This window comes from Rhopalosiphum maidis, chromosome 2 (assembly GCF_003676215.2).
Source record: "Rhopalosiphum maidis isolate BTI-1 chromosome 2, ASM367621v3, whole genome shotgun sequence".
Lineage (NCBI taxonomy): Eukaryota > Metazoa > Arthropoda > Insecta > Hemiptera > Aphididae > Rhopalosiphum > Rhopalosiphum maidis.
In genome coordinates this window covers 34,323,876-34,347,259 of record NC_040878.1, presented here as the reverse complement: position 1 = coordinate 34,347,259, position 23,384 = coordinate 34,323,876, and the positions used below count along the sequence as shown (strand labels likewise).

The 23,384-nt window shown below is 26.7% G+C and overlaps 3 protein-coding genes and 2 non-coding genes across 7 annotated transcripts; 3 read left to right on the top strand and 2 right to left on the bottom strand.

Annotated features, from left to right (window-relative positions):
• Positions 1–5,332: 5,332 nt before the first annotated feature.
• Positions 5,333–5,494, bottom strand: LOC113555324. The gene has a single exon (XR_003405348.1). It is a non-coding gene; the product is annotated as a U1 spliceosomal RNA (small nuclear RNA).
• Positions 5,495–8,266: 2,772 nt separating this feature from the next.
• Positions 8,267–8,429, top strand: LOC113555322. The gene has a single exon (XR_003405346.1). It is a non-coding gene; the product is annotated as a U1 spliceosomal RNA (small nuclear RNA).
• An 827-nt stretch (positions 8,430–9,256) lies between these two features.
• On the bottom strand, positions 9,257–15,012 carry LOC113551549 (protein KIAA0556-like). 2 transcript variants are annotated; one of them, XM_026953847.1, is made up of 14 exons: positions 14,858–15,012; positions 13,449–13,840; positions 13,020–13,237; positions 12,747–12,944; positions 12,516–12,653; positions 12,048–12,191; positions 11,706–11,986; positions 11,285–11,444; positions 11,054–11,231; positions 10,628–10,783; positions 10,421–10,560; positions 10,251–10,352; positions 10,028–10,161; positions 9,257–9,477 (listed from the first exon to the last, which is right to left on the bottom strand). In XM_026953847.1, the coding sequence occupies exons 2-14, from the start codon at positions 13,735–13,737 to the stop codon at positions 9,366–9,368; spliced, it is 2,250 nt and encodes a 749-aa protein (XP_026809648.1). In that variant the 5' UTR covers positions 13,738–13,840; positions 14,858–15,012; the 3' UTR covers positions 9,257–9,365. The 2 variants fall into 2 exon arrangements, with proteins under 2 accessions (XP_026809648.1, XP_026809647.1); XM_026953846.1 differs by lacking the exon at positions 14,858–15,012 and adding an exon at positions 13,956–14,100.
• Positions 14,417–15,441, top strand: LOC113551551 (methylglutaconyl-CoA hydratase, mitochondrial). Its single transcript, XM_026953848.1, has one exon. The coding sequence runs from the start codon at positions 14,470–14,472 to the stop codon at positions 15,355–15,357; it is 888 nt and encodes a 295-aa protein (XP_026809649.1). The 5' UTR covers positions 14,417–14,469; the 3' UTR covers positions 15,358–15,441.
• A 1,129-nt stretch (positions 15,442–16,570) lies between these two features.
• LOC113552854 (exosome complex component RRP45-like) lies at positions 16,571–21,167 on the top strand. Of its 2 annotated transcripts, none has more exons than XM_026955841.1 (7): positions 16,571–17,023; positions 17,130–17,423; positions 18,037–18,257; positions 18,321–18,542; positions 19,173–19,300; positions 19,927–20,151; positions 21,042–21,167. In XM_026955841.1, exons 1-7 carry the CDS (start codon positions 16,958–16,960, stop codon positions 21,089–21,091), a joined length of 1,206 nt encoding a protein of 401 aa, XP_026811642.1. In that variant the 5' UTR covers positions 16,571–16,957; the 3' UTR covers positions 21,092–21,167. The 2 variants fall into 2 exon arrangements, with proteins under 2 accessions (XP_026811642.1, XP_026811641.1); XM_026955840.1 differs by having other exon boundaries at positions 16,958–17,023; positions 19,170–19,300.
• Positions 21,168–23,384: the final 2,217 nt, after the last annotated feature.

The following is a 23,384-nucleotide window of genomic DNA, read 5'->3' as shown; positions in this document are numbered from 1 at the left end:
CAGGAAATTCAAAAACTTGCAACATTTAATAATTTTATTATTACCTACAAATATAATTTACAATATTTACATGTGTAATGCTATAATACTAATATTAATATTTAGTATTTAAAATAAATATTACAAAGTTTATAATCACACGTTCTAGCATATTCTACAATAAGTCTTATTAAATATTACAGTACTTAATTAAAATATATTATTTAAATAATTAAATACTATAGATTAAAATTAAAATGTTCAAGTAATTACTTAGGATTACATTTTATAAAAAAAGTATTTAATTTTTATTTAATTAGGTATACTAATATATTTGGTATAGTACTAGTATACCTATACCTATAGCTATAATCTATTGGCTGTACCTATATAATCACCTCTAAACCCATAGTCATTAAGTCATTATTAATTATTAAACAATACTGACATAATATTTTTCTTTAACATATGTGAGTTATTCTTAGTCATCCTGAACAAACAATCGCAGACCAGCACCGGATTACAGAATAAAATGAAATAGCCGTACACACCCAATTTTATTTAGCCAACATTTTGAGGCACATTGAATCATTTTGCACAGACTATCGAAAAATCAAAATTTAAAAAAACAATTCAGTTAATAATAATTATAATTACAAGTAACTTCTCCTTCAACATATGTTTAATATTAAGACGCTTCTATATAGTTCTATAATAGGTGCTAACTTTATCTAAGCACATATATTAATGTATATATTATACATATTGGTATAACGTGCTGAAAATTTTCACCTAAGTCAAACTTCCATTTGAATACCCACTCATAGCTTTTAGTTTACATTTTTTTTTTTTTGTTATACTTAATAACTTAATAATTTATAAATACTATAATTAAAAACTTTTTATCATAATAAATCCATTATCCAGTATTCACCCGACACCCGCCCATTTTGGGGTGTTGACCAGTTGCCCTTAACTGAATGTGCCAGTTACCCTCACATATTATTATATATAATATATAATTCCGTATAACAAGGGAATAGGGGAAGTAAATATGTAAAAAATAATCATAGTGTATAAAAATAATAAAAATTGTATTAATAATAATAGCTCACCTGGTAAAAAGAGAGAATTTTAACAGAATGAGTATAATTTTAACTTATTTAAGTGGATAGCCGATAGACGATAGCAACTAGTATATACGCCCCCATTTTAGTCGATAATTGCCTCAAAAAAATCTACTTCGACTTGTCATTTTAAGTATATAAATATTAAAAGCTTATACAAGTGTCAAGTATATAACAAGTAATTTTTGGCTCTGGCACTGGTGCTACCGTAACCTAGTTAGTATTCGTTATGTTATAGTATTCGTTATAAAAATATACACTTTCATTGAGTATTAAAATTTAAAATGAACTAATGGAATGCAAAACGACTTGAACCCTAAATTAGCTTGGTTAGTTTACAAAAACACTAAATAATTTTGAATCAATATTAATATACCAATAATATATTATTTAATTAGATAACTATAATTTATAATATTAGCAAATAAAAACAAAAAAAAAACATTTATATACCTTTTACCCTGTTTATGTTTAAATACGTAAAAACTAAAATTTTAAATTATACAGCTATTAGGTTTATTTAAGTATATTTGTTATTATTATTATTATTATAAATATAAATACTAATTTATAAATATTTATAAACAAATCTAAATGTATTAAAACCGTTAAGTTTCCAGGTTTCAAAATGGCAAAGTGAAATCAAGTTTTCGGATTTCTAGAACTTGATATAAGTAGTAGTTATTTTAATTTATATGTATATGACTCATCATAACATTATTTTAATTATATATTATGTAGCTACTATAGTAGTTATATAGTGATAAATAAATTACTGTATATAGAGAGTCATTACTCAACAATACTCATATTAGTCACGATATGTAGGTATTTTATATAAGATTCAATAAGTAAAATTATAACTTATATTATATATATAGTAGTAATGTTTTGAAATAAAACACAAAATTACCTGGGTATTCATATGATCTGAAAATACATTGTTTGAGATTAATAACTTTCATTAATTTATGATTATTCTAAAATAATCAATTAATTGTTTAAGTACCTATTCAAACTCTGTGTCAGACTCAGATGGATAAATTATCGAGGAAAATAAAAATATTTACAGTGTTGTAAGATACCTATACTATATTTGGCTATGAATTGCCATATAGGCTATAGCCTATAGGTATTAAATAGTGTACATATAACTATATTTCTATACTAGATAGGTAGATAGACTAAAAGTAATAGTTATACACATCATTTTTAAGTAAAAATATTATTATTCCTTCCTTTTTAGTAAAAATGTATACAAATTTATACAGAGATAAAATCATAGTTATAGTTAGTGGTCTTTTTCGAAAATAAAAACTACTATATTTATTCATGTGATATACCATATTATACTTCGTAAAAGTACCTACTTCATTATCGTGGATTAGATTTTAATATTCTTTCAATAAAAAACAATTAATACTTTGTCATCGCATTGTTATAAAGTATAATGTATTAATGTATATTATTATAATGTTTCTGTGTAATATTAGTTACCTAATTATAATTATACTTAACTTTAAAAATATACGTCACTAAAATAGTAAGCAATATATCAAATTTGTTTACAATTATAATATAGGTAGGTATCAATGTATCATTATCATTTATAGGTGGTGTTATTTTTTAATGTATTGTGTAGGGTTGTAGATAATACACAAAATTAACTTGAATTATATGATTCGTAATAAATTAGATTGCGAAAATATACTAAAGGACTAAGGCACTCCATTATTATTTAAATAATAAGCAGGTAATAAACATTACTTGGATATCTTAAGAAAACTTATTTACCCAACCATGAATGACGTGAACCAATGGTCATTATTTTATCGTGAATTCATGTTCAATGTATTATGTATAAGAATAATTCAAATAAAATAGTTATATAATTGTATATGTTATAAATGAACAAAACCGTAATAATTAGAGTGAGTAGATAGGATTCGTTTAACGGCAGTCACGAAAATAGCAATGTGTTCTACTTTCAAGTTCAGCAACATACATAATATTTTCCAGAAATATAAAATCCTAGCGACATTTAATTAAAATCTATTTTTGTTTGCAAGTAGAATAACAAATCTCGGCCATATTCCATTTTTTATATATAATAACTAGATACCTATATAGATCAAATGGACCTATATACAAATCAATCTCAGTCTCGTAGATTTATTAAATTTGATAAACTAGATTGAATTATTGAATTATCATATCGATTTTAAACAAGTTAATAAAATAAATATTTATTTAAATCGTAATTATTCTTCGATGCTATTGTTGATGTTTGTTAATAATTTTACTTAAAACAAGAAATAGAAAATTAAAAATAAAAATATAGTAAATGAGGAGTAGAATTATGAAAAAAATTGAATTCTTTGTAATGAGCATATTATTTTACATAGTTTTACAATGAGTTTGATGAACATGGCGATTTTATTGTATTAATTTGGAAACCAATTATAGTTCGTTGCAATAATACTCAAAACTTATGAAATTTTTTGATGATATTTTATTTATCTTTGGTATTAACAGCGCGCTCTAGGAGACATTAATGACAAATTTGAATCGAATTAATATTAAAAAAGTAAGTTTAATTATATTTTATAATATTATAAAAAGTATAAAAGTTATATTTTTGGCAAGTTTCACAAATTACTTAAACATTGAACAACTCGCACCGTTTTGGCAAACGCCAAAGGGAAAACGTGAAACTAAATGTCATTTTTTAAATTATAACAACGATAAAATACATGCTGATTCAACACGGATAAGAAAATAAAATCGTTGGAGTTTTAAATTGCAGCACAAATTATTCGTTATTAATAATTTAATTCTAGTGTATTTTTATTTACCGAGTGAAGTAATCAATTAAATGTAGCAAAATAATTCAATCATGTCTACTATCCAGCATATTATCCCTATTCCAATCACTGAGTCGCATACCACTCATTGAGTACGGTTTGATAAGTCAAGTGATGTATGCATTTCAACTTCCGAGGGCCACTTTGATACATACAAATTCAAGTACGTACAATGTAGAAAACTAAATAACTAATAATATTGTTATAGAGTCTATAGTCTCTTTTCTATGTTTACACTATATATAACACATAATACCTAGGTGACAGTGGCGTAGCCAGGATTTTAAAATGGGGGGGGGGGCGCAAACCCAAAATATTAAAAAAACATAATCAACTATTAACAATAACTACTATTCATTTTTATATTGTTAATACAGTCGATGAAGGGGGGCATCGCCCACTGCTTTCCCTCGTAGTTACGCCAATGCTAGATAGCTAGATTTAATCAAATATTGGTTCATTTTTATAAGTTAAATAATATCTTCAACGACTTATGTTATAGAACTTTCATATATTATATCATTAAATAATAATCCGATATTTGATGTCTCAGCAAGCAATATTATACCTACTATCCACGGTTTGGCGGACTAAGAATACTATTCTACGGGTCATTAAATTCGTTTTGTCCTCGATATAGGTATTCAGTTATTTTTTAAATAAATATGTATATAAACACATACTTTTTTTAATAAAAAATATAATATATTGATAACTAATTACTTTTATTTTTAATAATGCCAATAACGTTTTCAACATCGATATTATTCAAAATATTTCTCTTTAGTCATAAACGGGAAATGGGAATGACTCCAAGTATTATTATTTGTTTGAACTGGGAAATATCCCGACGACATTGTTAACCTGGTTTTGTTGTCTCCATCTGACTAACGTATTACATACCAAAATATACGTTCAGCAGTTTCAATTTTGTTTGGAGCAAATTTACTTATCATGAACCTTATAGTAAAAGATTTTCATTCCGGATGGGTTTTCGTGATATTTAATATTTCAAGCTAGTTATAAGTATTTTTAAATATTTATATTTATCAGGCACATATTTTGTTTAAAAAATGAAGTGTTATAAACCATAAAGACTAAAATTTATTTTAATCTTCGTATTGTAAACATTTAACGTGGTGTAGGTTATTTGAATGCAGAATACAAATCGTGATAAATTATAACATGACTTAGAAAACACTGAGCTCAAACATTGTAAATTTGCTATATAGAGTATATATAGATTATAGGGGGACTTGCACGACGAAACGGCATACCGATAAAATATAAAAAACTACTCTTGGGAGGAATATATGTTTTAATAATTAACATTAATTAGTAGACTAGTTTAAAATAATGTATCAGGGACGGCGCGAACGCAGTCCCGCTACCAAAAATTACGTGCCCGAGATATTCCTATTTGGAATACTCGCAGGGGTCAACCGTCCCGATGTGCAATGGAACGGTCTCGTCCTAGAGGAACCGCCTCGGTGATCACGGTTGACCTCGACACCAAGTAAGTATTCCGAAAGCCGTTGCGTTACAGGTTAAGTAACGCGATCAGCCCGTCGCACCGGTGTAGAACTGTGATGCAGATGCGCTTCGGTCGGCGCCAGCTTTGGTTCGCTCGGTGTCCCAACACAACTGAGATCCATTGCTACCGGCCCGGCGGCGATCGTGTCATAGTCGCAGGCTGCTTGCATCGCAGTCGTGGTCCACGAGCGGCTAACTCGCGGCCGTCAGTGATCGGAATCAGACGGAATACGATAACACCGCTATCTACCGGCGGAATACATTTGGCAGCCGGTACCGAGTACCGGACACGGCCACAAGTATCTCGTAAATCGCGGCACAATTGACTTAGCGTCGTTAGGTTGTTCCACAGGGTTGTATTAAAATACGCACATTCCCATAAACTGAAAGTCACGGGCCTAGTTCATACCACTCAGTTTAATGGCTACGAGGGGAAAGAGTGGATTACAGGAATTATACGAGGGCACGCATGTGCACCAAACATCCGGGACACGGCCGTTTGAAAGCGAGAGTTTTGAAGATGTTTAGTGGTAGCGCACGCGCAACGTCCTCTAAATTTAACACTAGACATTGCTGTCTTTCCTGAAATGCAGATAGATACGTCGACGAATTTAAAACTTGCCAAAATATTTTACGCTGGCAAGTGGTACTAACGATGTAAAAAGTATTTGGTGAACTTTTGGCGATACCGTGTTGGGTGTCTGATGTTCTATACGAAGTAATTAATGACTCGTGACGACAAGTATAAACAAATACATTTTTAAACGACATAAAATGCATGTAAAGATATTTCGAGTGTTTGAAAACAACCTGTTATTGATATTTACGAAACGTTAAAATTACATTTAATCTTTAGAATATTATTGTATTATATTTGTCTATATTATAGACTTGTGTAATGAGCTTAAGTAAACAGAAATGTCGGAAAAATATATTCTAACAACAATACCTATCTTATATGTAAAATAACTAATATAAGAACAGTGAAAAATATAACACATAATAGTTCTAATACCCCGAGGGGCCCAAGGTAAGTTGAACGTGTGTTACGTGACAACGTGACTAAATAATGTAGGTAAAATTAACACCTATTTATTTAACTTACTTCTTAAGACACAACTACGTGATATTAATTGTTACAATATAATAATATGTATACGTACATTGTTTCATGAACATATATAGCATATCTATTATATTATATCAGTATAAAAATCGCCTAAAGGCTAAAATCGTATCGTTTTATATAAGCAGTGAAGTCAAAGTAATCTAATGAACAGTGAACACATCATATAAAATGTATTCATATGAGACTATTTAAATTGTAATATTTAATATATTCTTATAACATTATAAAAAATTAAAATACCCACGAAAAACACAAGTAATTTTCTTACTTTTCAGATTGATATTACCATGTAAATTCTCAAAACATATTAAAGGCAATTGATTGTTATACAAAATTGTAAATCTAACTAAAAACAAAAGTATATGTCGTGTTGTTTGTTTGTAAAATTTTCTCATATCTCAGTGTTTATATTATATGTATATTGTTAAGTGTAAAGTGCCTGCATAGTGCAGAGCAGTTAATATTAACTTTAAAACACTAATCAATAATACAGTAAATCTAGTGGATAAGTTTTCAAATTTTATACAAATTGTTTTGTGATGTATAAATATACAAACGAATTTTATAACGATCGAAATAATAGCGTCGTTCGTCAATCATTAGTCGACGAATAACAGTAGTCAGTAAGTACCTATTACTTATTAGATAAGTAAAAATTCGGATTGTAATTTTACGCCATAAGTTTTCAATAAGTTTCAATTGCTAACACAATTTGCAATTTTACTATACAGATACAGTATAGATATTAATATAGATATTGTTGTGATGACATATGATAATGTGATTCAAAAGAATTAATTACAAATTACAAACGCGAAACACGTACAATGACATTCAGTGATTTTAATTTGAACATTTAAATACATTTGGATTTATTAATGTATAAACAGTATGGTAATACAAAACAATAAACAATGCGCCAATTATTTGCAACAAGTGTCACAAGTGATCGTTGAAATTTGTTTTCGTCTGTTTCACAAATTATAATTAGTCGGACAATTGTATTGCTTTAATTATTATTAACGACGCAAAGATACATTGTAATAATAATACATTATAATAATATGATATATTTTATGAAAAACTTGAACAGCAGCAATACGTCGCGTAACGTTACGTACGGTTAACAGAAAATACGTACACCGTATGCGCTCTGGCGGAGAATTACTAGAGCGCGTACGGAAAATCATGACCGTTAAACAAGGACGCGACGGAAATCGGTATGCGCGAATCGGGACGTAGCTACATATAGTCGACTTTAAGACACGGTCGGGTCGCGTGAACGTTGAAAACGTACCGTAAAACCTTAGCGGGTCGAGTTTCAGTTCTATTACGCCAACAGTCAAGCCCACGGACTACGATACGGATACGGCCGGTAGATGGCGTTAAACCGGTACCGGTCAATGTTCACCGGATGACGGACGATTTTTTAAAGACTTGGTACGCTTAAGGTGCGTCGGATCAAGCTCGGCGTCAAAAAAATGACGGTTCGGTACGCACCGTATGACGCAAACGGTCCCAAAGAGTCAAACACCGCACCCGAGGCCCGCTGTAAAGGGGCAGGTCGAATGCGGGGTACTAGGCCGACGCGGACCGCGCACAGCATATAGTGGCCCTGGAAACTGGAAACGAGCATACTTACCTGGCGTGGAGGTCAACCGTGATCAAATAGGCGGTTCCTCCAGGGTGAGGCCTGCTCATTGCACATAGAGTTGGTTGACCCCTGCGAGTATCCCTAATGTGGATACCTCGGACGCATAATTTTTGGTAGCTGGGACTGCGTACGCGCCGTCCCTCATATCGCTTAAAGTTAATATTACTGCCCTAACTACTCCCACCTCCGGTGGTTTACTACCCCCCTTCACGACTTCTGTCTAATGATGGTGTCGTGACCCAGTTCCTCCCATAGAGTTTATCATGTGTAATCCTTGGTTTGGTTCATATTTTTTGTATTAATTCCGACAAAATAATACGTAATTCACTTCTAACGTTTGTGATTGTTGGGAATAATGAGGAATTGAGGAATATTTAATAAGTCTTTATTTCCGATAATATGTTTAATGATCAATTGAGGACTGAAGAGTCATCAATATTATTGTTAAGTATGTAATTTATTTATGAAACTGGATAAACTTTTAAGGTTTTAATTTAAATAATTGAAAATAATATTTGCATAGCCAATATGAGGGTGTTACATAAATATCATCTAAAACATATATAATTTTTTCGATGTTATATTTTTTCATTTAATAGAAGATAAATCCTATATTTTTTAAATTTTTATACGATCTCTATAGAATTAAAACTTTATAGATTACCACATATTAATGAGTGACAATTCAGAATACATCTATTGAAAGTGAAACATTTGGAAGTACTTGAACTTTCAATGCTAAAGAGTTTACGATGAAATGAACAATATGAAACTAGTATCATAGAAATACCTTGAACCTAACTGGTTCAATACCTAGCTGTACATATCTATTCTTAGTGTTTCATAAGTGTAGCAGTCACCAGGATTTGAATTATGAAAAGAAAAAAATATATAATACATTTTAAGCTATAAACCAATTTGGATTTTTTAATAAATAATTTGTCTAACATTTACAAATAATAAAATTATAAAAATATTTAAAGGTAATTTACACAACTATACAATTTATATCCAATATCAGTTGAACATTAACATAACTACATAAATATTGTAGGAAAATCTAGAATATTCAAGAAACCTTAATTTATTAATCTCGAAGATGGCAACATTGATGTAAATGGTCTCTGTGACTGGTCCACAACATTGTCTAATAACATGCCTTCAATATTCAAACTATTTAATTCATTTGCACTAAAACACATAAAACAATATTTTATATTTTTAAACTCATTTTTAAATTTAATTTTTAAGTTAATTTTAGGTAATGAAGTATTTTTTTGTAAGACACAAACCAAATTCATTCAATAAATTTTTTTACTTGATAATTTAATATAAATATTTTTTATTATTATTTTATATATATATATATTTAATGTTTTTACAGTTATATTATTTGACTTTTAATTTGTTCTTTATTTCCTGTACAATGGCTTTATTTTATACAATAAATCTATATTATTTCATACGTAAAAATAGTAAATGTATTTTTTTATAGTATTGATTGGTTCAATGATAATATTAATGCTTGAAATTATTGACTTTTCATTAAATGTACAATATCACATTTTATGGCTTTTTTTTAGACTGATATGTTTTATACTATTTAGGTATCTTAACCAATATATTGTATACTTAATAGCAAATTATGTGAACATTGTGAATTTTATAAAATACATATAAGAAATGTAAAAAATATAAATACATGCAGCTTACATATATTTATATGTAAGCATTTACTTACATTGACAAATCAAACATAGCTTCATTTTGCTCCTTGGAGATATCAAATATTACTGTAGAATATTGATTTAAGTTTGATGTAGTTTTAAAACATTCTAAAATCCCATTATATACAAGAAGATCATCTACTAAAATCTTTATAAACATAAAAAACAAATATAAGTTGTTTAAAAATAATAAAATGTATTATATAACAATTATTATAAAATATATTAATGTCTTACAGCAAATTCTTTTACTCCTCTTAAAGGAGTTTTTGCATAATTCCAAATTTTGAACATGGAGACATAAGTAGGTTCATCAAAAACTATATAAATTTTGGTGACCTATACATAGAGAATAATTAGATATACTTTTAAAAATTATGTTTGTATAATGAATAACAAAATTAAACCTCTGAAGGTAAAATTGGAGCCAACCACATATGGGAGCCGTCCATAGTATCATTGATCCCATCAATAAGATTTTCAGGTGTACGGATATCATTTTTGTTACTTTTTAGTATATTTACACTGCTTGGCCAACAACTAATATCTTAATTATACAAAATATTTTATAAATAACTTTTTTTAAATATTTTATTTAGCTCAAATTGTATTACTTTTAGGATCCAAATATATAATTTGTCCCAATTTATCAAATAATTGGATACCATTTAAGCCTATATAATATTGATCACCCCAAGTTGATAATAAAGCAATTTGATAAACAAATCCAACTGGAATTGTTACATGCTCATAATCAGGATTATTTATTCCTAATAAAACAGAATAATAATTATTTTTCTAAAAATTTTAAATTATATTTTATGCAGAAAGTAATAACATAATAATAATAATAATACCGACAGTAAAAACATTAATATTACAGATAACTGATTTTAATTTATATTTATAATACAAAACAGTAACTACATTATTATTAAAATTTTTGGTATTATGTAAATATAAGCTAAGTAGGTAATAATTGTAAGGTTGTATATTATTATTACAAATTATGATTAGATGTAAAGTAAAAATATACATACTTATATGATGTTTAGGATTTGCAATAGTTAATTCTTTAGATCGAGCAGGACAATGCTTTGGAAGTAAAGGGATTTTTTGACCAAAATTATATCTGCAATGTCCAGGGCCACGTCTTACTTGAACTATACCTCTTTCAACCAATTCTCGATCATCAATATTAAGTTTTATAAATTTAACCTGTTAATAAATTATCATTTTATACGTAAAATAAAACAATAAATAAAACATACTCCACAGTCTAAACTTTCTGTTAATCCATTATAATTCCATATAACCAATGCTGACAAATGAACTGGAGCTAAAAAGTTTAATGTCAAAGTTAAAGGCTCATCTGGTAACTCACAAGTCCACATATCACAATCTTTATCAGTAATATGGCATTCTAATAATCTAAACATGTTAAAAATTTTAATTGCACTCAATATATCAGACTTTACATGTATTGATTTATTAATATTAGATCTGACATTATGAATTAAGCTTAATAATGAGAATTTTAATAAGAATCACATTTGACATTTTAACATCTACATATTTCATGTATAATAAATAAAGTTGAACAAAGATGTGTATAATTTCTAGATATTAATCATAATATCAGAATTAATACCGTTGTTGGTAAAATATATACTAAAATAAAAAATATCTTACTTGTCTACATTAGATGTATCAATATTACATTTTATACTGTCTATTTTAACTAAGTCACCAGTCTCCCCTAATACTTCTAATCCTAGTAATCCAACAATATTAAAGGTATTTAGTGAATCTGAATTATCTAATGAATTCCAAGTTGAAATAATAGTAATAGTCAATGATTGTTGACATAATACTGATCCGGTTATTTGATATTGAGATTTCGAGTTAGATTCAGAAGAATCAGAAGATATATTTGAAACAATTGGTTGTGCACATGTTAAAGGTCTGATAATCTAAAATAAATTTAATATGTTAAATTGTTAAAATATAATAGGTTTTTTGTGTTTTTTGTACTCCAGTATCAGCTGTAAGAGGACGTTGTTGTGGTTCAACTGAAATAGAATCAACTGTATTGTTGGCTTTTAATAATATTGAATATGAAGTATCATTTTGTGCAATTTTTTCCAATATATCATCATCTAATGTGTATAATATTGTCTAAAATCAGTATAAATAACAATTAATGAAAATTAAAATGAAGAATTATCTACATATTTAAAAATATATTATTTTATATGATTACAGAACAAAATGTATAGTATAATAGTATACAATATACTAGCCAAATATAATATATTACATAGTCATATTAAATAAATAATTTAAATTAAATTAAGTACAAGATAATCAATAAAATTAGTCAACTTTTGCTTTGGATAAAAAGACTTCAATACTGTTATGTCAAACATTGTTGAATGACAGTTTTTTAAGTTTTTTTTATTAACTAGCCATAACTTATAAGTTTCATTTTAAAAAACTTACATCACCAAAAGCATCTGTACATCCTACAATTCCACCAGATGCTCTAGCAATTTCCCCTTGAAATATTAACTCGGAGTTAAGGTACATTTTTAAATCTTTGGCTCCTCTATAAGAATGGATTCTTGATTTATTGTAGTTCTATTTGAATAATTAAAATTATAAATATTTTATTTAAATATAATTAATAATATAAGTAATTTGTTATATTATATTAATTTATGATTAACTTACCCATATTCTGATCATAGCTACTGTATGCACTCCATCAAACTCTAAATAAATAAAATGATGAGCACCTGGTGTGAATGGAGTTAACCATAAATGCATATCATCCCTTGTTCGATTAATCCCATCTATCAAATTGTGTACAACACGGGGATCTGATGTATATTCTGGTAAAACATTTATATCTGATGGATCAGCCCAAATCTGAAAAAAAAAAATTTTAAAATTGATGAAATTATTTTTAAATTTTACTATATTATGAATATTGGATACACATACTTTTAAAATATTTACTAATTGACCTTTATTGTTGAAAATTTCTATACCATTGAGGCCAACATAATGTTGATCACCCCATGTACTGGTTATATCCAATTTTAATGTAGACCCAGATGGTAGTTCAGGTATTACAAATGGTGTATGTGATTGGGATTCATTTTTTGAAATTAGTGTGTCAAATTCAGATTCCATACCAAAACTCATTGGTGTTTTATGATCTATAAGTATGTAATAGGTTACATAATTATACTATTATAGTTTATTGAATCATTAAAAAACATTATAGATTATTTAAAAATATATTAAATAAAATAATTTATAACTAATTTAAATGGTACTAATAATTAATAATATTTTAATTTATAAGGTACATTGTCAAATTGTTATTACAATACAAATAAGTATAAATATAAATTTAATACAATTTACCTTGTCGTTTGCTAGTAAGTCTTCCTTTTTGTTTGCGATTAAAAAAGTTTAAAGATGTCCAAGACTGTTCGAGAAAATCTTCATTAATTTGGTTTGTTGGTTTTTTAGATTTTATTATTTCATCAGGAACATAATGTAAAGTTTGATTAGATATATTTTTAATATTAGATATAGCTCGCCGGCCATAACGGGCAGAGTTTTCCCTACGTTGTGTTTGTACATCTATGCCTTCATCAAGCAAATCAAATAAATCATTTGATCTATTCGATATTGTTGGAGATATATCCATGAGGACTGCAGGTTCAATTGGTCTAAGACGTGCACTTTTTGCATTTGATATTTTTCGATTTCTTCGGGAACGTGTTGATACATTTCGAGAACTACCAATTCTCCTGAAAATCATAACTATTCATTAAAAAAAATGTATTTGACAGTATACAATAGTTAAAAATCTGAGTAAATCATTGTTATATTTTTTTTAAATGTTGACATCAATTTTCAACTCACTCCGATAAATCTTCCAACCATAATGGAAACACTTCTTTCGACATGAAGTAAAGATTTTCATATACAAGGAAATATAATATCTTAGATTTTATTTATTTATAGTGTACTTATTTTTAAATGTGTTTAATAAGAAGTTGAATGATTATTTAATATAATTGTATAACAATAGTTATAGTAATTTAAATTAAATATTCATACTCTTATCTGTTATTTATGCATTAAATATAATAATTTTTAGTTGTTTTGAAAATTGTTGTTATAGCAACCAAAACTTATGACATTATGAACTATAGTAGATAAACTTATTAGATAAATATATTTTATCTTATCATAGAAACAAACAACATTATATATTTATGTTATGAACTAATGAATGATTGAGTAATAAACTAATAAGTAATAAAAGCAAGTGTAAAATAGCTAATTAGTAATTAAATCCATTAAATTACAAAATAATTTTATGTGATATCTATAAGTTTTAAATAATATAATACAGTCATTAAAATATTTTAAAATGTTCACTATAAATAGGTTGTCAAAATTGAACAAAAAAAGTTTTATATTTAAAAGTTTATCTACAAAACCAACTCAAGAACATACTCAAGAATTAGTCAATGTCGAGAGACTAACAAATGATGATAAAGGTATTGTAATCATAGGTCTTAATAGACCAGGATCAAAAAATGCAATTAATAAGCATATGGTCGATCAGTTATTAAATACTTTTAGACAATTGTATAATGACAATGAAACAAAAGCAGTCATTTTTCGAAGTCTTGTAAATGGAATATTTTGTGCTGGAGCAGATTTAAAAGAACGTTTAAAATTACCATCTTCTGATGTTGGAAAGCGTGTATCAGATATACGTAATTTAGCTAATGTCATAGAAAATGTACCTGTACCTGTTATTGCAGCTGTCGATGGTGCTGCATTAGGTGGAGGTTTTGAATTGGCTTTAAGTTGTGATTTTATTGTATGTGCTTCAAATTCCATTTTTGGATTAGTAGAAACTAGACTTGGGATAATACCAGGTGCTGGTGGCACTCAACGTTTAGCACGCGCAATTGGCGGTTCACTTGCCAAAGAATTGATTTATACTGCTAGACTTTTTAATGCACAGCAGGCTTTACAATATGGAGCTGTAAACAGAGTAAGTGAACAAAATGAAAAGGGTACAAGTGCTTATAATTGTGCTTTACAAATTGCTAGAGAGATTTTACCTAATGGACCATTAGCAGTAAGGATGGCTAAAAAAGCAATCAGTCATGGACAACAAGTAGACATAAATAATGGCTGTGCCATTGAAGAATTTTGTTATAGTCAGATAATTCCAACAAAAGATAGAATGGAGGGACTATTGGCATTTGTAGAAAAACGAAAACCAAATTACACAGGGTCATAAGCTTAAATTCAATATTACATTTATAATTGTTTAATGTTCAAAACTGGAATTTATGTAATATATTTATATGGTTCAATTTTATCATTTCATTATTTACAGTTATTACTCGTATACACAAAAATATTTTAATAATATAAGTAAATCAATTAAATGAAGTCAGAAGTGTTGTAGTAATCTAAGTGAATAATTAAGTTGTACTTCAGGAGTCACTTAAACAGTTTATCATACTTTGTTAGTTTACATATTAACAAAAAAAAAAAAAAAAAAAAATGGAAAAATCAGAATTTATATTCTAAAGATAGTTTATAAATATATTTTTATGTAGTTTTTAAATTACAAGAATTGAATATACTCAAATAATAATTGAGTAAAAACATAAAAAGGGAAATTAATTTAGCGTAGGAAAAATATTGATGAATACCTATTGCCATTTATAAATTAAAAAGAAAGGTTATTAAAATACAAAAGCTATTTTAAATAAAAATCTACCAGTATATTTGAGATAAGTGATGATTAATAATTTCTTGGTATATCTTTATTGGTAATTTATATGGGCTCAAATCATTTATATAAAAATAAGTATCTTTGGAAATTAATTGAAATAACCAGTTAAATTTAGATGATAAATTCATTAACTACTATTTAAAGGTAATTCAAATTAATACTTTATATCATATAAAAACTAAAAATAAATGAATCCAATTTTGGACTTTAAATAAAAATCAGTAATTAAAAAATTTTGTTCCAAATTACATTAAAACATGTAAAGTTTCATTTAACTTTTTAATTAGGAAAATGAAATAATACATTATATTACTATTGTCTATCAATGTGGTAGAATATTTATTATTTAGAATTGATCTATTGAACATTTAAAAATAAGAAGAAATAATTATAGAATTTAATAATTTCCATTTACACTTTTTATCACGAATTAAGATATAAGATTCGTGCTTTTTATTCATTTCATCACAGATATAATAATATAGACTATAGAGTATAGTTTATTCTATATATCTGTACATTTTATTGAAAAAATCAAAAAATATACAATTTGATTAAATTATCAGTTGATTATTTAGTATATTTATCATAATATTACTATTGTTTTCCACTGTAAACCAGGTTTAAGATATACGGTATTGCAATTTACAATAATACCACAGATATGGATATTTGAACCATGAACATTATTCTAAGACCGTCTACTATATTATCAATTTGTCCAGCGTACGTTATCGTTCTATGATAACAGCTCGCACTAAATACCGCGTGTTTTCAGTTTTGCGGAAAACTTAGGCAACAAACATAGAATTTATTGTAGAAGCAAAAGGACCTGCTAACTGAACTCAACATTAGACATATACATTTTGTTCTTTACCTAAACAATTCAAAAAGATATGTATTAAAAAAGTATTATTAGTGATACCAAAACCAGTATACCATTAAAATAGTCAATAAGAGATAAGATTTAACATTTTAATAAACAGTAAAAATTTGAGTTTTTGTCAAAAAATTATTGACCAAACGAGTTGGTGGATTTATACGGACGTGTTAAAAGTCAATTTTGTAACATTTAACAGTAGAAACAATCATTACAATGAATTTAAATCCTTTATCAGATTGTGAAAAAATGTTCATATTGGAAGCAGCATCTCAAAAAATTGTAAGTTCATCATTACTTATTTGAAGTTTTGTTTCACATTTTTATTATTTGGTCAAGTGTGTCTTTAAATTTAAATAAATAATTTTTTTAAATTATTTGTTTTTAGCGTCTTGATGGTCGTAAAAAAGATGAATATAGACCATTAAAAATTGAATTTGGACTAGACTGGGGTAATTGTCTAGTAACACTTGGTTGTACACGTGTCTTTGCTCAAGTTAGCTGTGAAATATATCAACCTAACAATAGTCGTCCAAATGAAGGTGTACTGCAAATATCTGCTGAGTTAGCAGGAGACAACAAGCTTAACGATCTAACAAAAATAAATCAAGTTTTAGAAAGATTTTATAAAGATTCAAAATGTATAGATCTTGAAGCATTATGTATAATTGCCGAGGAAAAAGTATGATTAATTTATTTTATTTTTTGTAATTATATTGATTGTGTAAAATAGATCCCTATTATAAAAATTAATAAAATTAATATGCTTAAAATATAGCAGCAACCAAAAAATAACAAAGATTTTTTTAGATGTTTGATTCAAAAATATTTTAAACTACAGAAAATACATTACATAAAAACATACTACATAAAAAAATATATTATTGATAAGTGTTTTTGTGTTAATATAATACTGTACATAATTCCGTTAAAATTAGTATAAAAAATGTATATCTTTTAATATATGTATTACCGTTATTATGGTATACTTTATTTTATTATTTAAATTATTAATTATTAGATGATTTTATATTTATAAACATATTAAATTATTGATGTTTACTAATAATTTTTATAATTATAATAATTTATAAATTTATATTAACTTTATCTATTTTTAAATTGCCAATTAAACCTAATCCTACACAGTTTAATTTAAATAAAATAATTTAATTCATAAAGTTAAAGTATTAATTAAGACTCTTAAAAGTTTTTATACTGGAGATTATTTAGATTATATTAATATGTTGTAAATATGTTAGTATGTACTTAAATTATGTTTTAAATATTTCTAGGTGTGGAAAATTAAAGTAGATTTGAGTGTTTTGAATATGGATGGTAATACTTTGGGATGTTGTTCAATTGCAACCTTAGCAGCATTGATGCATTTTCGGCATCCAGATGTTATGTCAACTGGAGAAAAAGTAATTGTCTATTCTAGTTCAGAGAGAGATCCTATACCATTATCACTTCATCATCATCCAGTAATTGTAAACTTTGCAATTTTTGAAAAATAGTATGTTTTGTTGTTGTGTTATTCATAGTTTTTTTTATAATTAATATTCAGATTTGATTTTAGTGATTTCATTATTTTGGATCCATCGTTTTTGGAAGACAAAGTCTGTGATAATAAATTGTCTATTTGTTTTAACAACCACAGAGAAATGTGTGGTGTTGACATTGAAGGATGTGCTTCTTTAAGTCAGGATCTTCTTATGAACTGTTCCAATCAGGCAGCTTCCGTGGCTATTAAACTTGTAGATAAAATAAAATCAGCTATACAAATTGATATTAAAAATCGGTAAGATTAATAATAATTTAATTAATTAAACTTTAATCATAATATTTTTGTAGGGTATTATCTGTAGGCATACTTCTCTTAACAATAATATGTGGTTTTATTACACATATAACAAGTTTAGTTAACTATTCAAATTTATTTCAAAGAAAATTTAATTTTTAATCTAATTTATAAATATATACAGTGGAGCATCGATTATTCGTACGTCAATTAACTGCACTACAAAATGTTTATGTACAAATTTATTTTTAGTTTTATTATTCGTTATGTTCCTTTTAACGTGTACATATTATGAAATGCAAGATTATTTTATTATCTACTATGGCTCACTCCAATATAGTGAGTGATTTGCAAAAAAAAATTTTTATTATTTCAAATAAATACATAACATATATTTTTATTAATTTTTTATTTATATCTAGTAAATTAGTTTTTAATTTAATTTTAAAATTTTCAATGGTGTTTGATTATCTGCACAAATTGATTATTCTCACCCACTTCCCAATTAGTGCAGATAATCGATGCTCTACTGTATTAATACAACAGTATTTTGGTTTTATTAAAAGATTTGTCAATTGTACTAGTAACTAATCTTTGCATATGTTTAATATATTATTTTTGTTCTAGTAGTTCTAGTAAATCAGTTAAAGGTCTAGAACCAGCTGTTTCTGAAGATAATGGTCTAAAGTTATGTTTGTCTGATAAATTAAATTTTGTCGGCCCATCCAATCGAGAAAATAAAATAGAAGAAATTGATGGTATAGCATTTTATTTATTTATTATTGTAGGATATCATTTATATATATATATATGATATTTACTGTAAGTATATGGCTCTAAAATTTATTTTTAAATTATTTGTATCATTTATTTTTTATCCCAATTTTATCTAATCTATCCAAGGCCATAACTGGAAATTAATTTTGGGGAGGGGCCTTGAATCTATCCTCATAAATAAATCAAGTTACAATATCATAGTAAACATTTTAATTTATTTTACTTGATTATTAATTGAATAAATATGGTGTCACAGTCACTAGATTTATATTAGTTTAAAATGTTGACAATACTTTTTATATTATTAATATAGGAATACTTGTAGACTTGTAATGAAAATTGTATTTATAATACAATTTGAATATAGTTATGACTGACCTTTTTTAACAACTGCAATACACTTAATTATTTGAATATTTATCTATAAATTTAAAGATTTGCAAGTTGAAAAAAGAAAGTATACACTTATAAGTTATAAGCATCGGAAGATTTTTTTTTCTATTGTTGCAACATTACAAAACAATAAAGAATTGTTCTATTTACCCAATTTATTAATTTTTGTAGTCAAAATAACTGATAGGTATTTCAAAATATTTTTGTGTTTTAGAAAAAATGGTTGTTGATCAAGAAGTGATTAAGATAACTGATGGAACTGCATTCACAACTTCTCACAATTTGCATCAAACAAATTATGTAAAACAAAATGAACGAAATGACAATTTAATTGTCATTGATCCTGAAAGTAGCGAATCATCATCATCAAGTGATGATAGTGTTGAAGTTGTTAGTCATTATAAATTAGATGATATTAGACCTGTTATAGGCAAGTATGGTAAGTATTTTGGGTTTTGTAAAATATAATTATTTTATTAAGCTCATACTTTCATTAAATTATTTGTAAGTTAGTACTTTTTGGTTGTCGACACCATGTCTGAAATAGCTGTAGATAAATAAAGATGTTACCGCACTTATAAATATAATGATAGGCATTTGGCATCTTGTATTGATGAAAAATAACTAAAATCTAATAAAGCAAATATTAAATATTATGAAAATAATATTTTTTAATATAATATTTTAAAGTTTCTAATTATGCTTAAAGCTTATACAATGCATTAAAATTAATTAAATACTAAAAAGTGTTCTACCACGAAAAATATAGTGAAAATGCATAATAAAAGTCTTAACCTTGAAGTACTCATATATAAAACATATTATGTACTTTGAATGCATTGTCCTAGAGCGCCCAAAAAGTAATTAATTTTGTATAAAAATCCTGATTTCTGGTCCAAGTCAAAACTTTTAACATTCCATTTACAGCAGCCTAACAAAAATCAATTTTTTTGTGAATCATCATAAGACACCATGACCTTTAATAATGGAATTGTTCTTGATATTCTTTTGTCAGACAGATAATAAACTTAGTTATGATATAAAAATTGAAATTTTATTTGATGTCTTGATTGCTATTTGTAAAAGTTGTCAAATGTATGTATTGGTAGTCCAAAGAATTGATATCAATTGAATTTTGTGAAAACAAATTGGAAATATATTATTCCACTATAGCAAATTGAAATATTAACAATAACTGAAAAATACCTTAATTATTATTAGTTATTACAGTCTATATCAATGTTTTAGGCATTTGAATCTCTTTTTTTTAAATTATTTGTTATTTTTTAACTAATTTTAATTATTGAATTTATTTGTGTACTCTTTTAGTTGTTTCTGATGATGACAATAGTGACTCAGGTACCATCATTTTGGATTAAACAAGTAAATAATCTTTATAATTATGTGTAAAAATTTCATTTTGTACCTATATTATTAAACTGAATTTTATAAATATGTTGTTTTTTTAAATTATTTAACTTAGTAATAAACCTGTATTAAGTATTTAAATGCTCATATCATAAAATCAGTGTTAAGTAGTATATGGCATAGGTACTAGGTTTTAGAAAACTTAATGAGTACCTTGGTATCATAGGCATTATTTGGGGGATGTGTAGTCCCTGGTCAATACAAAGTCCCCGTAAAATCCAGTATTCTAATGGGTGCCCAACACCCTATAATAATTTCAATGGACACTTGAGACTAAATACCTGTATATAGTGTAGTATATGACAGTAAATAATGTAGCATGTGTTGCCCATTATTATACTAAAGTTATTTTTTTAAAGTTCCACTATGGCAACTTAGTTTTTATTTCTCGTAACTCGAGAGGTTATGGGTTAATAACTTAGAGGTAACAGTTCAATATTATGTTACATTTTATTCAGAGCCGGCCTTAGGATGGATCGAGGACTGAAGCAAATCATATTCTTTTCTTTGTTTATTTTTGCCAAAATATTACAGTATACAATAATGAATAATTTCATGAATACCTACGAGGCCCAAAATGTCATACGGAAGCTCGAGGCCCTTGCCTAAGACCGGCACTGATTTCATTATTACTCTGTATTAATTAATTCTCTTTGACAAAATTGTAAGCATTACATTTTTATGACAATATTATTTTCAGACTTACCAAAAATGTATTATCATTTATTGCAGTTCTTAATGTAGTATTTTTAATTAAACTAATAATAACTATATTAAAAATAAAAAATAAATGTCATTGTTCCGAAATAGATTAATACTTGAAAATTGAATAATTTCAGAAGACTGATAGATTTTTTGGTTATTATCTTCATTGAAGCAATTACAGAAGCACTACTGACTAGATGTTTATTGAGATATATATTGTCTATACTTTCCTCTAATAAGATACTCAGTAAAGATGCACTTAACATTTTAATTTTTACTATTAAGTATTAGTCCATAGATGATACACTCTGTATTTGGCACTATTGTATGGCCAGGTAGAAAAAGGTACTATTGAACTGTAGGTAATAACATTGATTATTATATCACAGATATATAGATATAGAACTTATTATCTATAAATAAACCTATTCTATATTTTTATGTATAATATAGTAGCACAGAACAATAGTAGGTATTTACTATTTATAATCAATGGTAATAGTAAATTGCCTTGATAAAGGCAAAACGTAATCTTTGTCAAGATATTCTAGTTAATGGGTATTGTCTATTTTGCATTAAATTAGATGACAAATCTTAATTATTTCCAAATTTATAATATAGTAAATTCATTGACTTCTTGAAATTAGGTATTATGTGAGAGATAAGGATAAAACACAATAACACCATTTGCTAGATTAAACTTCTGTAATCTACGCAGCAATTTATGTTGTCTATTTTTTTTATTATGTTTTATATAGTATGTCATTGTTGTATTATGAATAGTACAGCTCAAAAAATGTCTGAATTCATTTTTTGGACCATACCCTATAGTTTGGACTTTCAACTCAAATATTAACTATTGCCAGATTGATTTACTTGTATTTGTGTACAGTGTATACGTATTTATTTATTTCGTTAAGTGCAATAGTGCATATATATAAAAAACAAAACAGATTGCCGTGATTGATAAAACAGCCTTGATTCTTAACTAATCTATGATCTGGAACTGCCATTACTCTAACTCAAGATGTATTAATACTATACACAGCTTCAATATTTTTTAATTACAATATCCTATAGGCAATACAATTTTTATCAAACTTCAGCACTAATATCCTATACTCCTATATTACCAACTAGTTATATAAATATATTAAAAAATTAAGCAGTTAAAACCAATCACAAGTCGGCCAATGACCATAATTCATATAAGGTAAAACAAAAATTATGCCTAAATCCTGATTATGGGAAGAGGACATACGGACTACAAGGCTTGAGACTTTTTTAAGAGTCATCTTATTTTACACCATACATCTATAATTTAATATTATGTTTACAATTAAAAAAAATATCTAATACCTCCAATCCTTAATATGAATATAGTTATTTAAAAAAAATCTGAGATTTTACAAATCATTCAAATTTTCAGATTAAATTTGTACCAAATCTATTCTGTTTGTACGATGTGAATATGTGATACAAAAATTAATTTCTGAAAAGCTAGAATTTTTTTTTAATTGAGTACTTTATGACATGTTT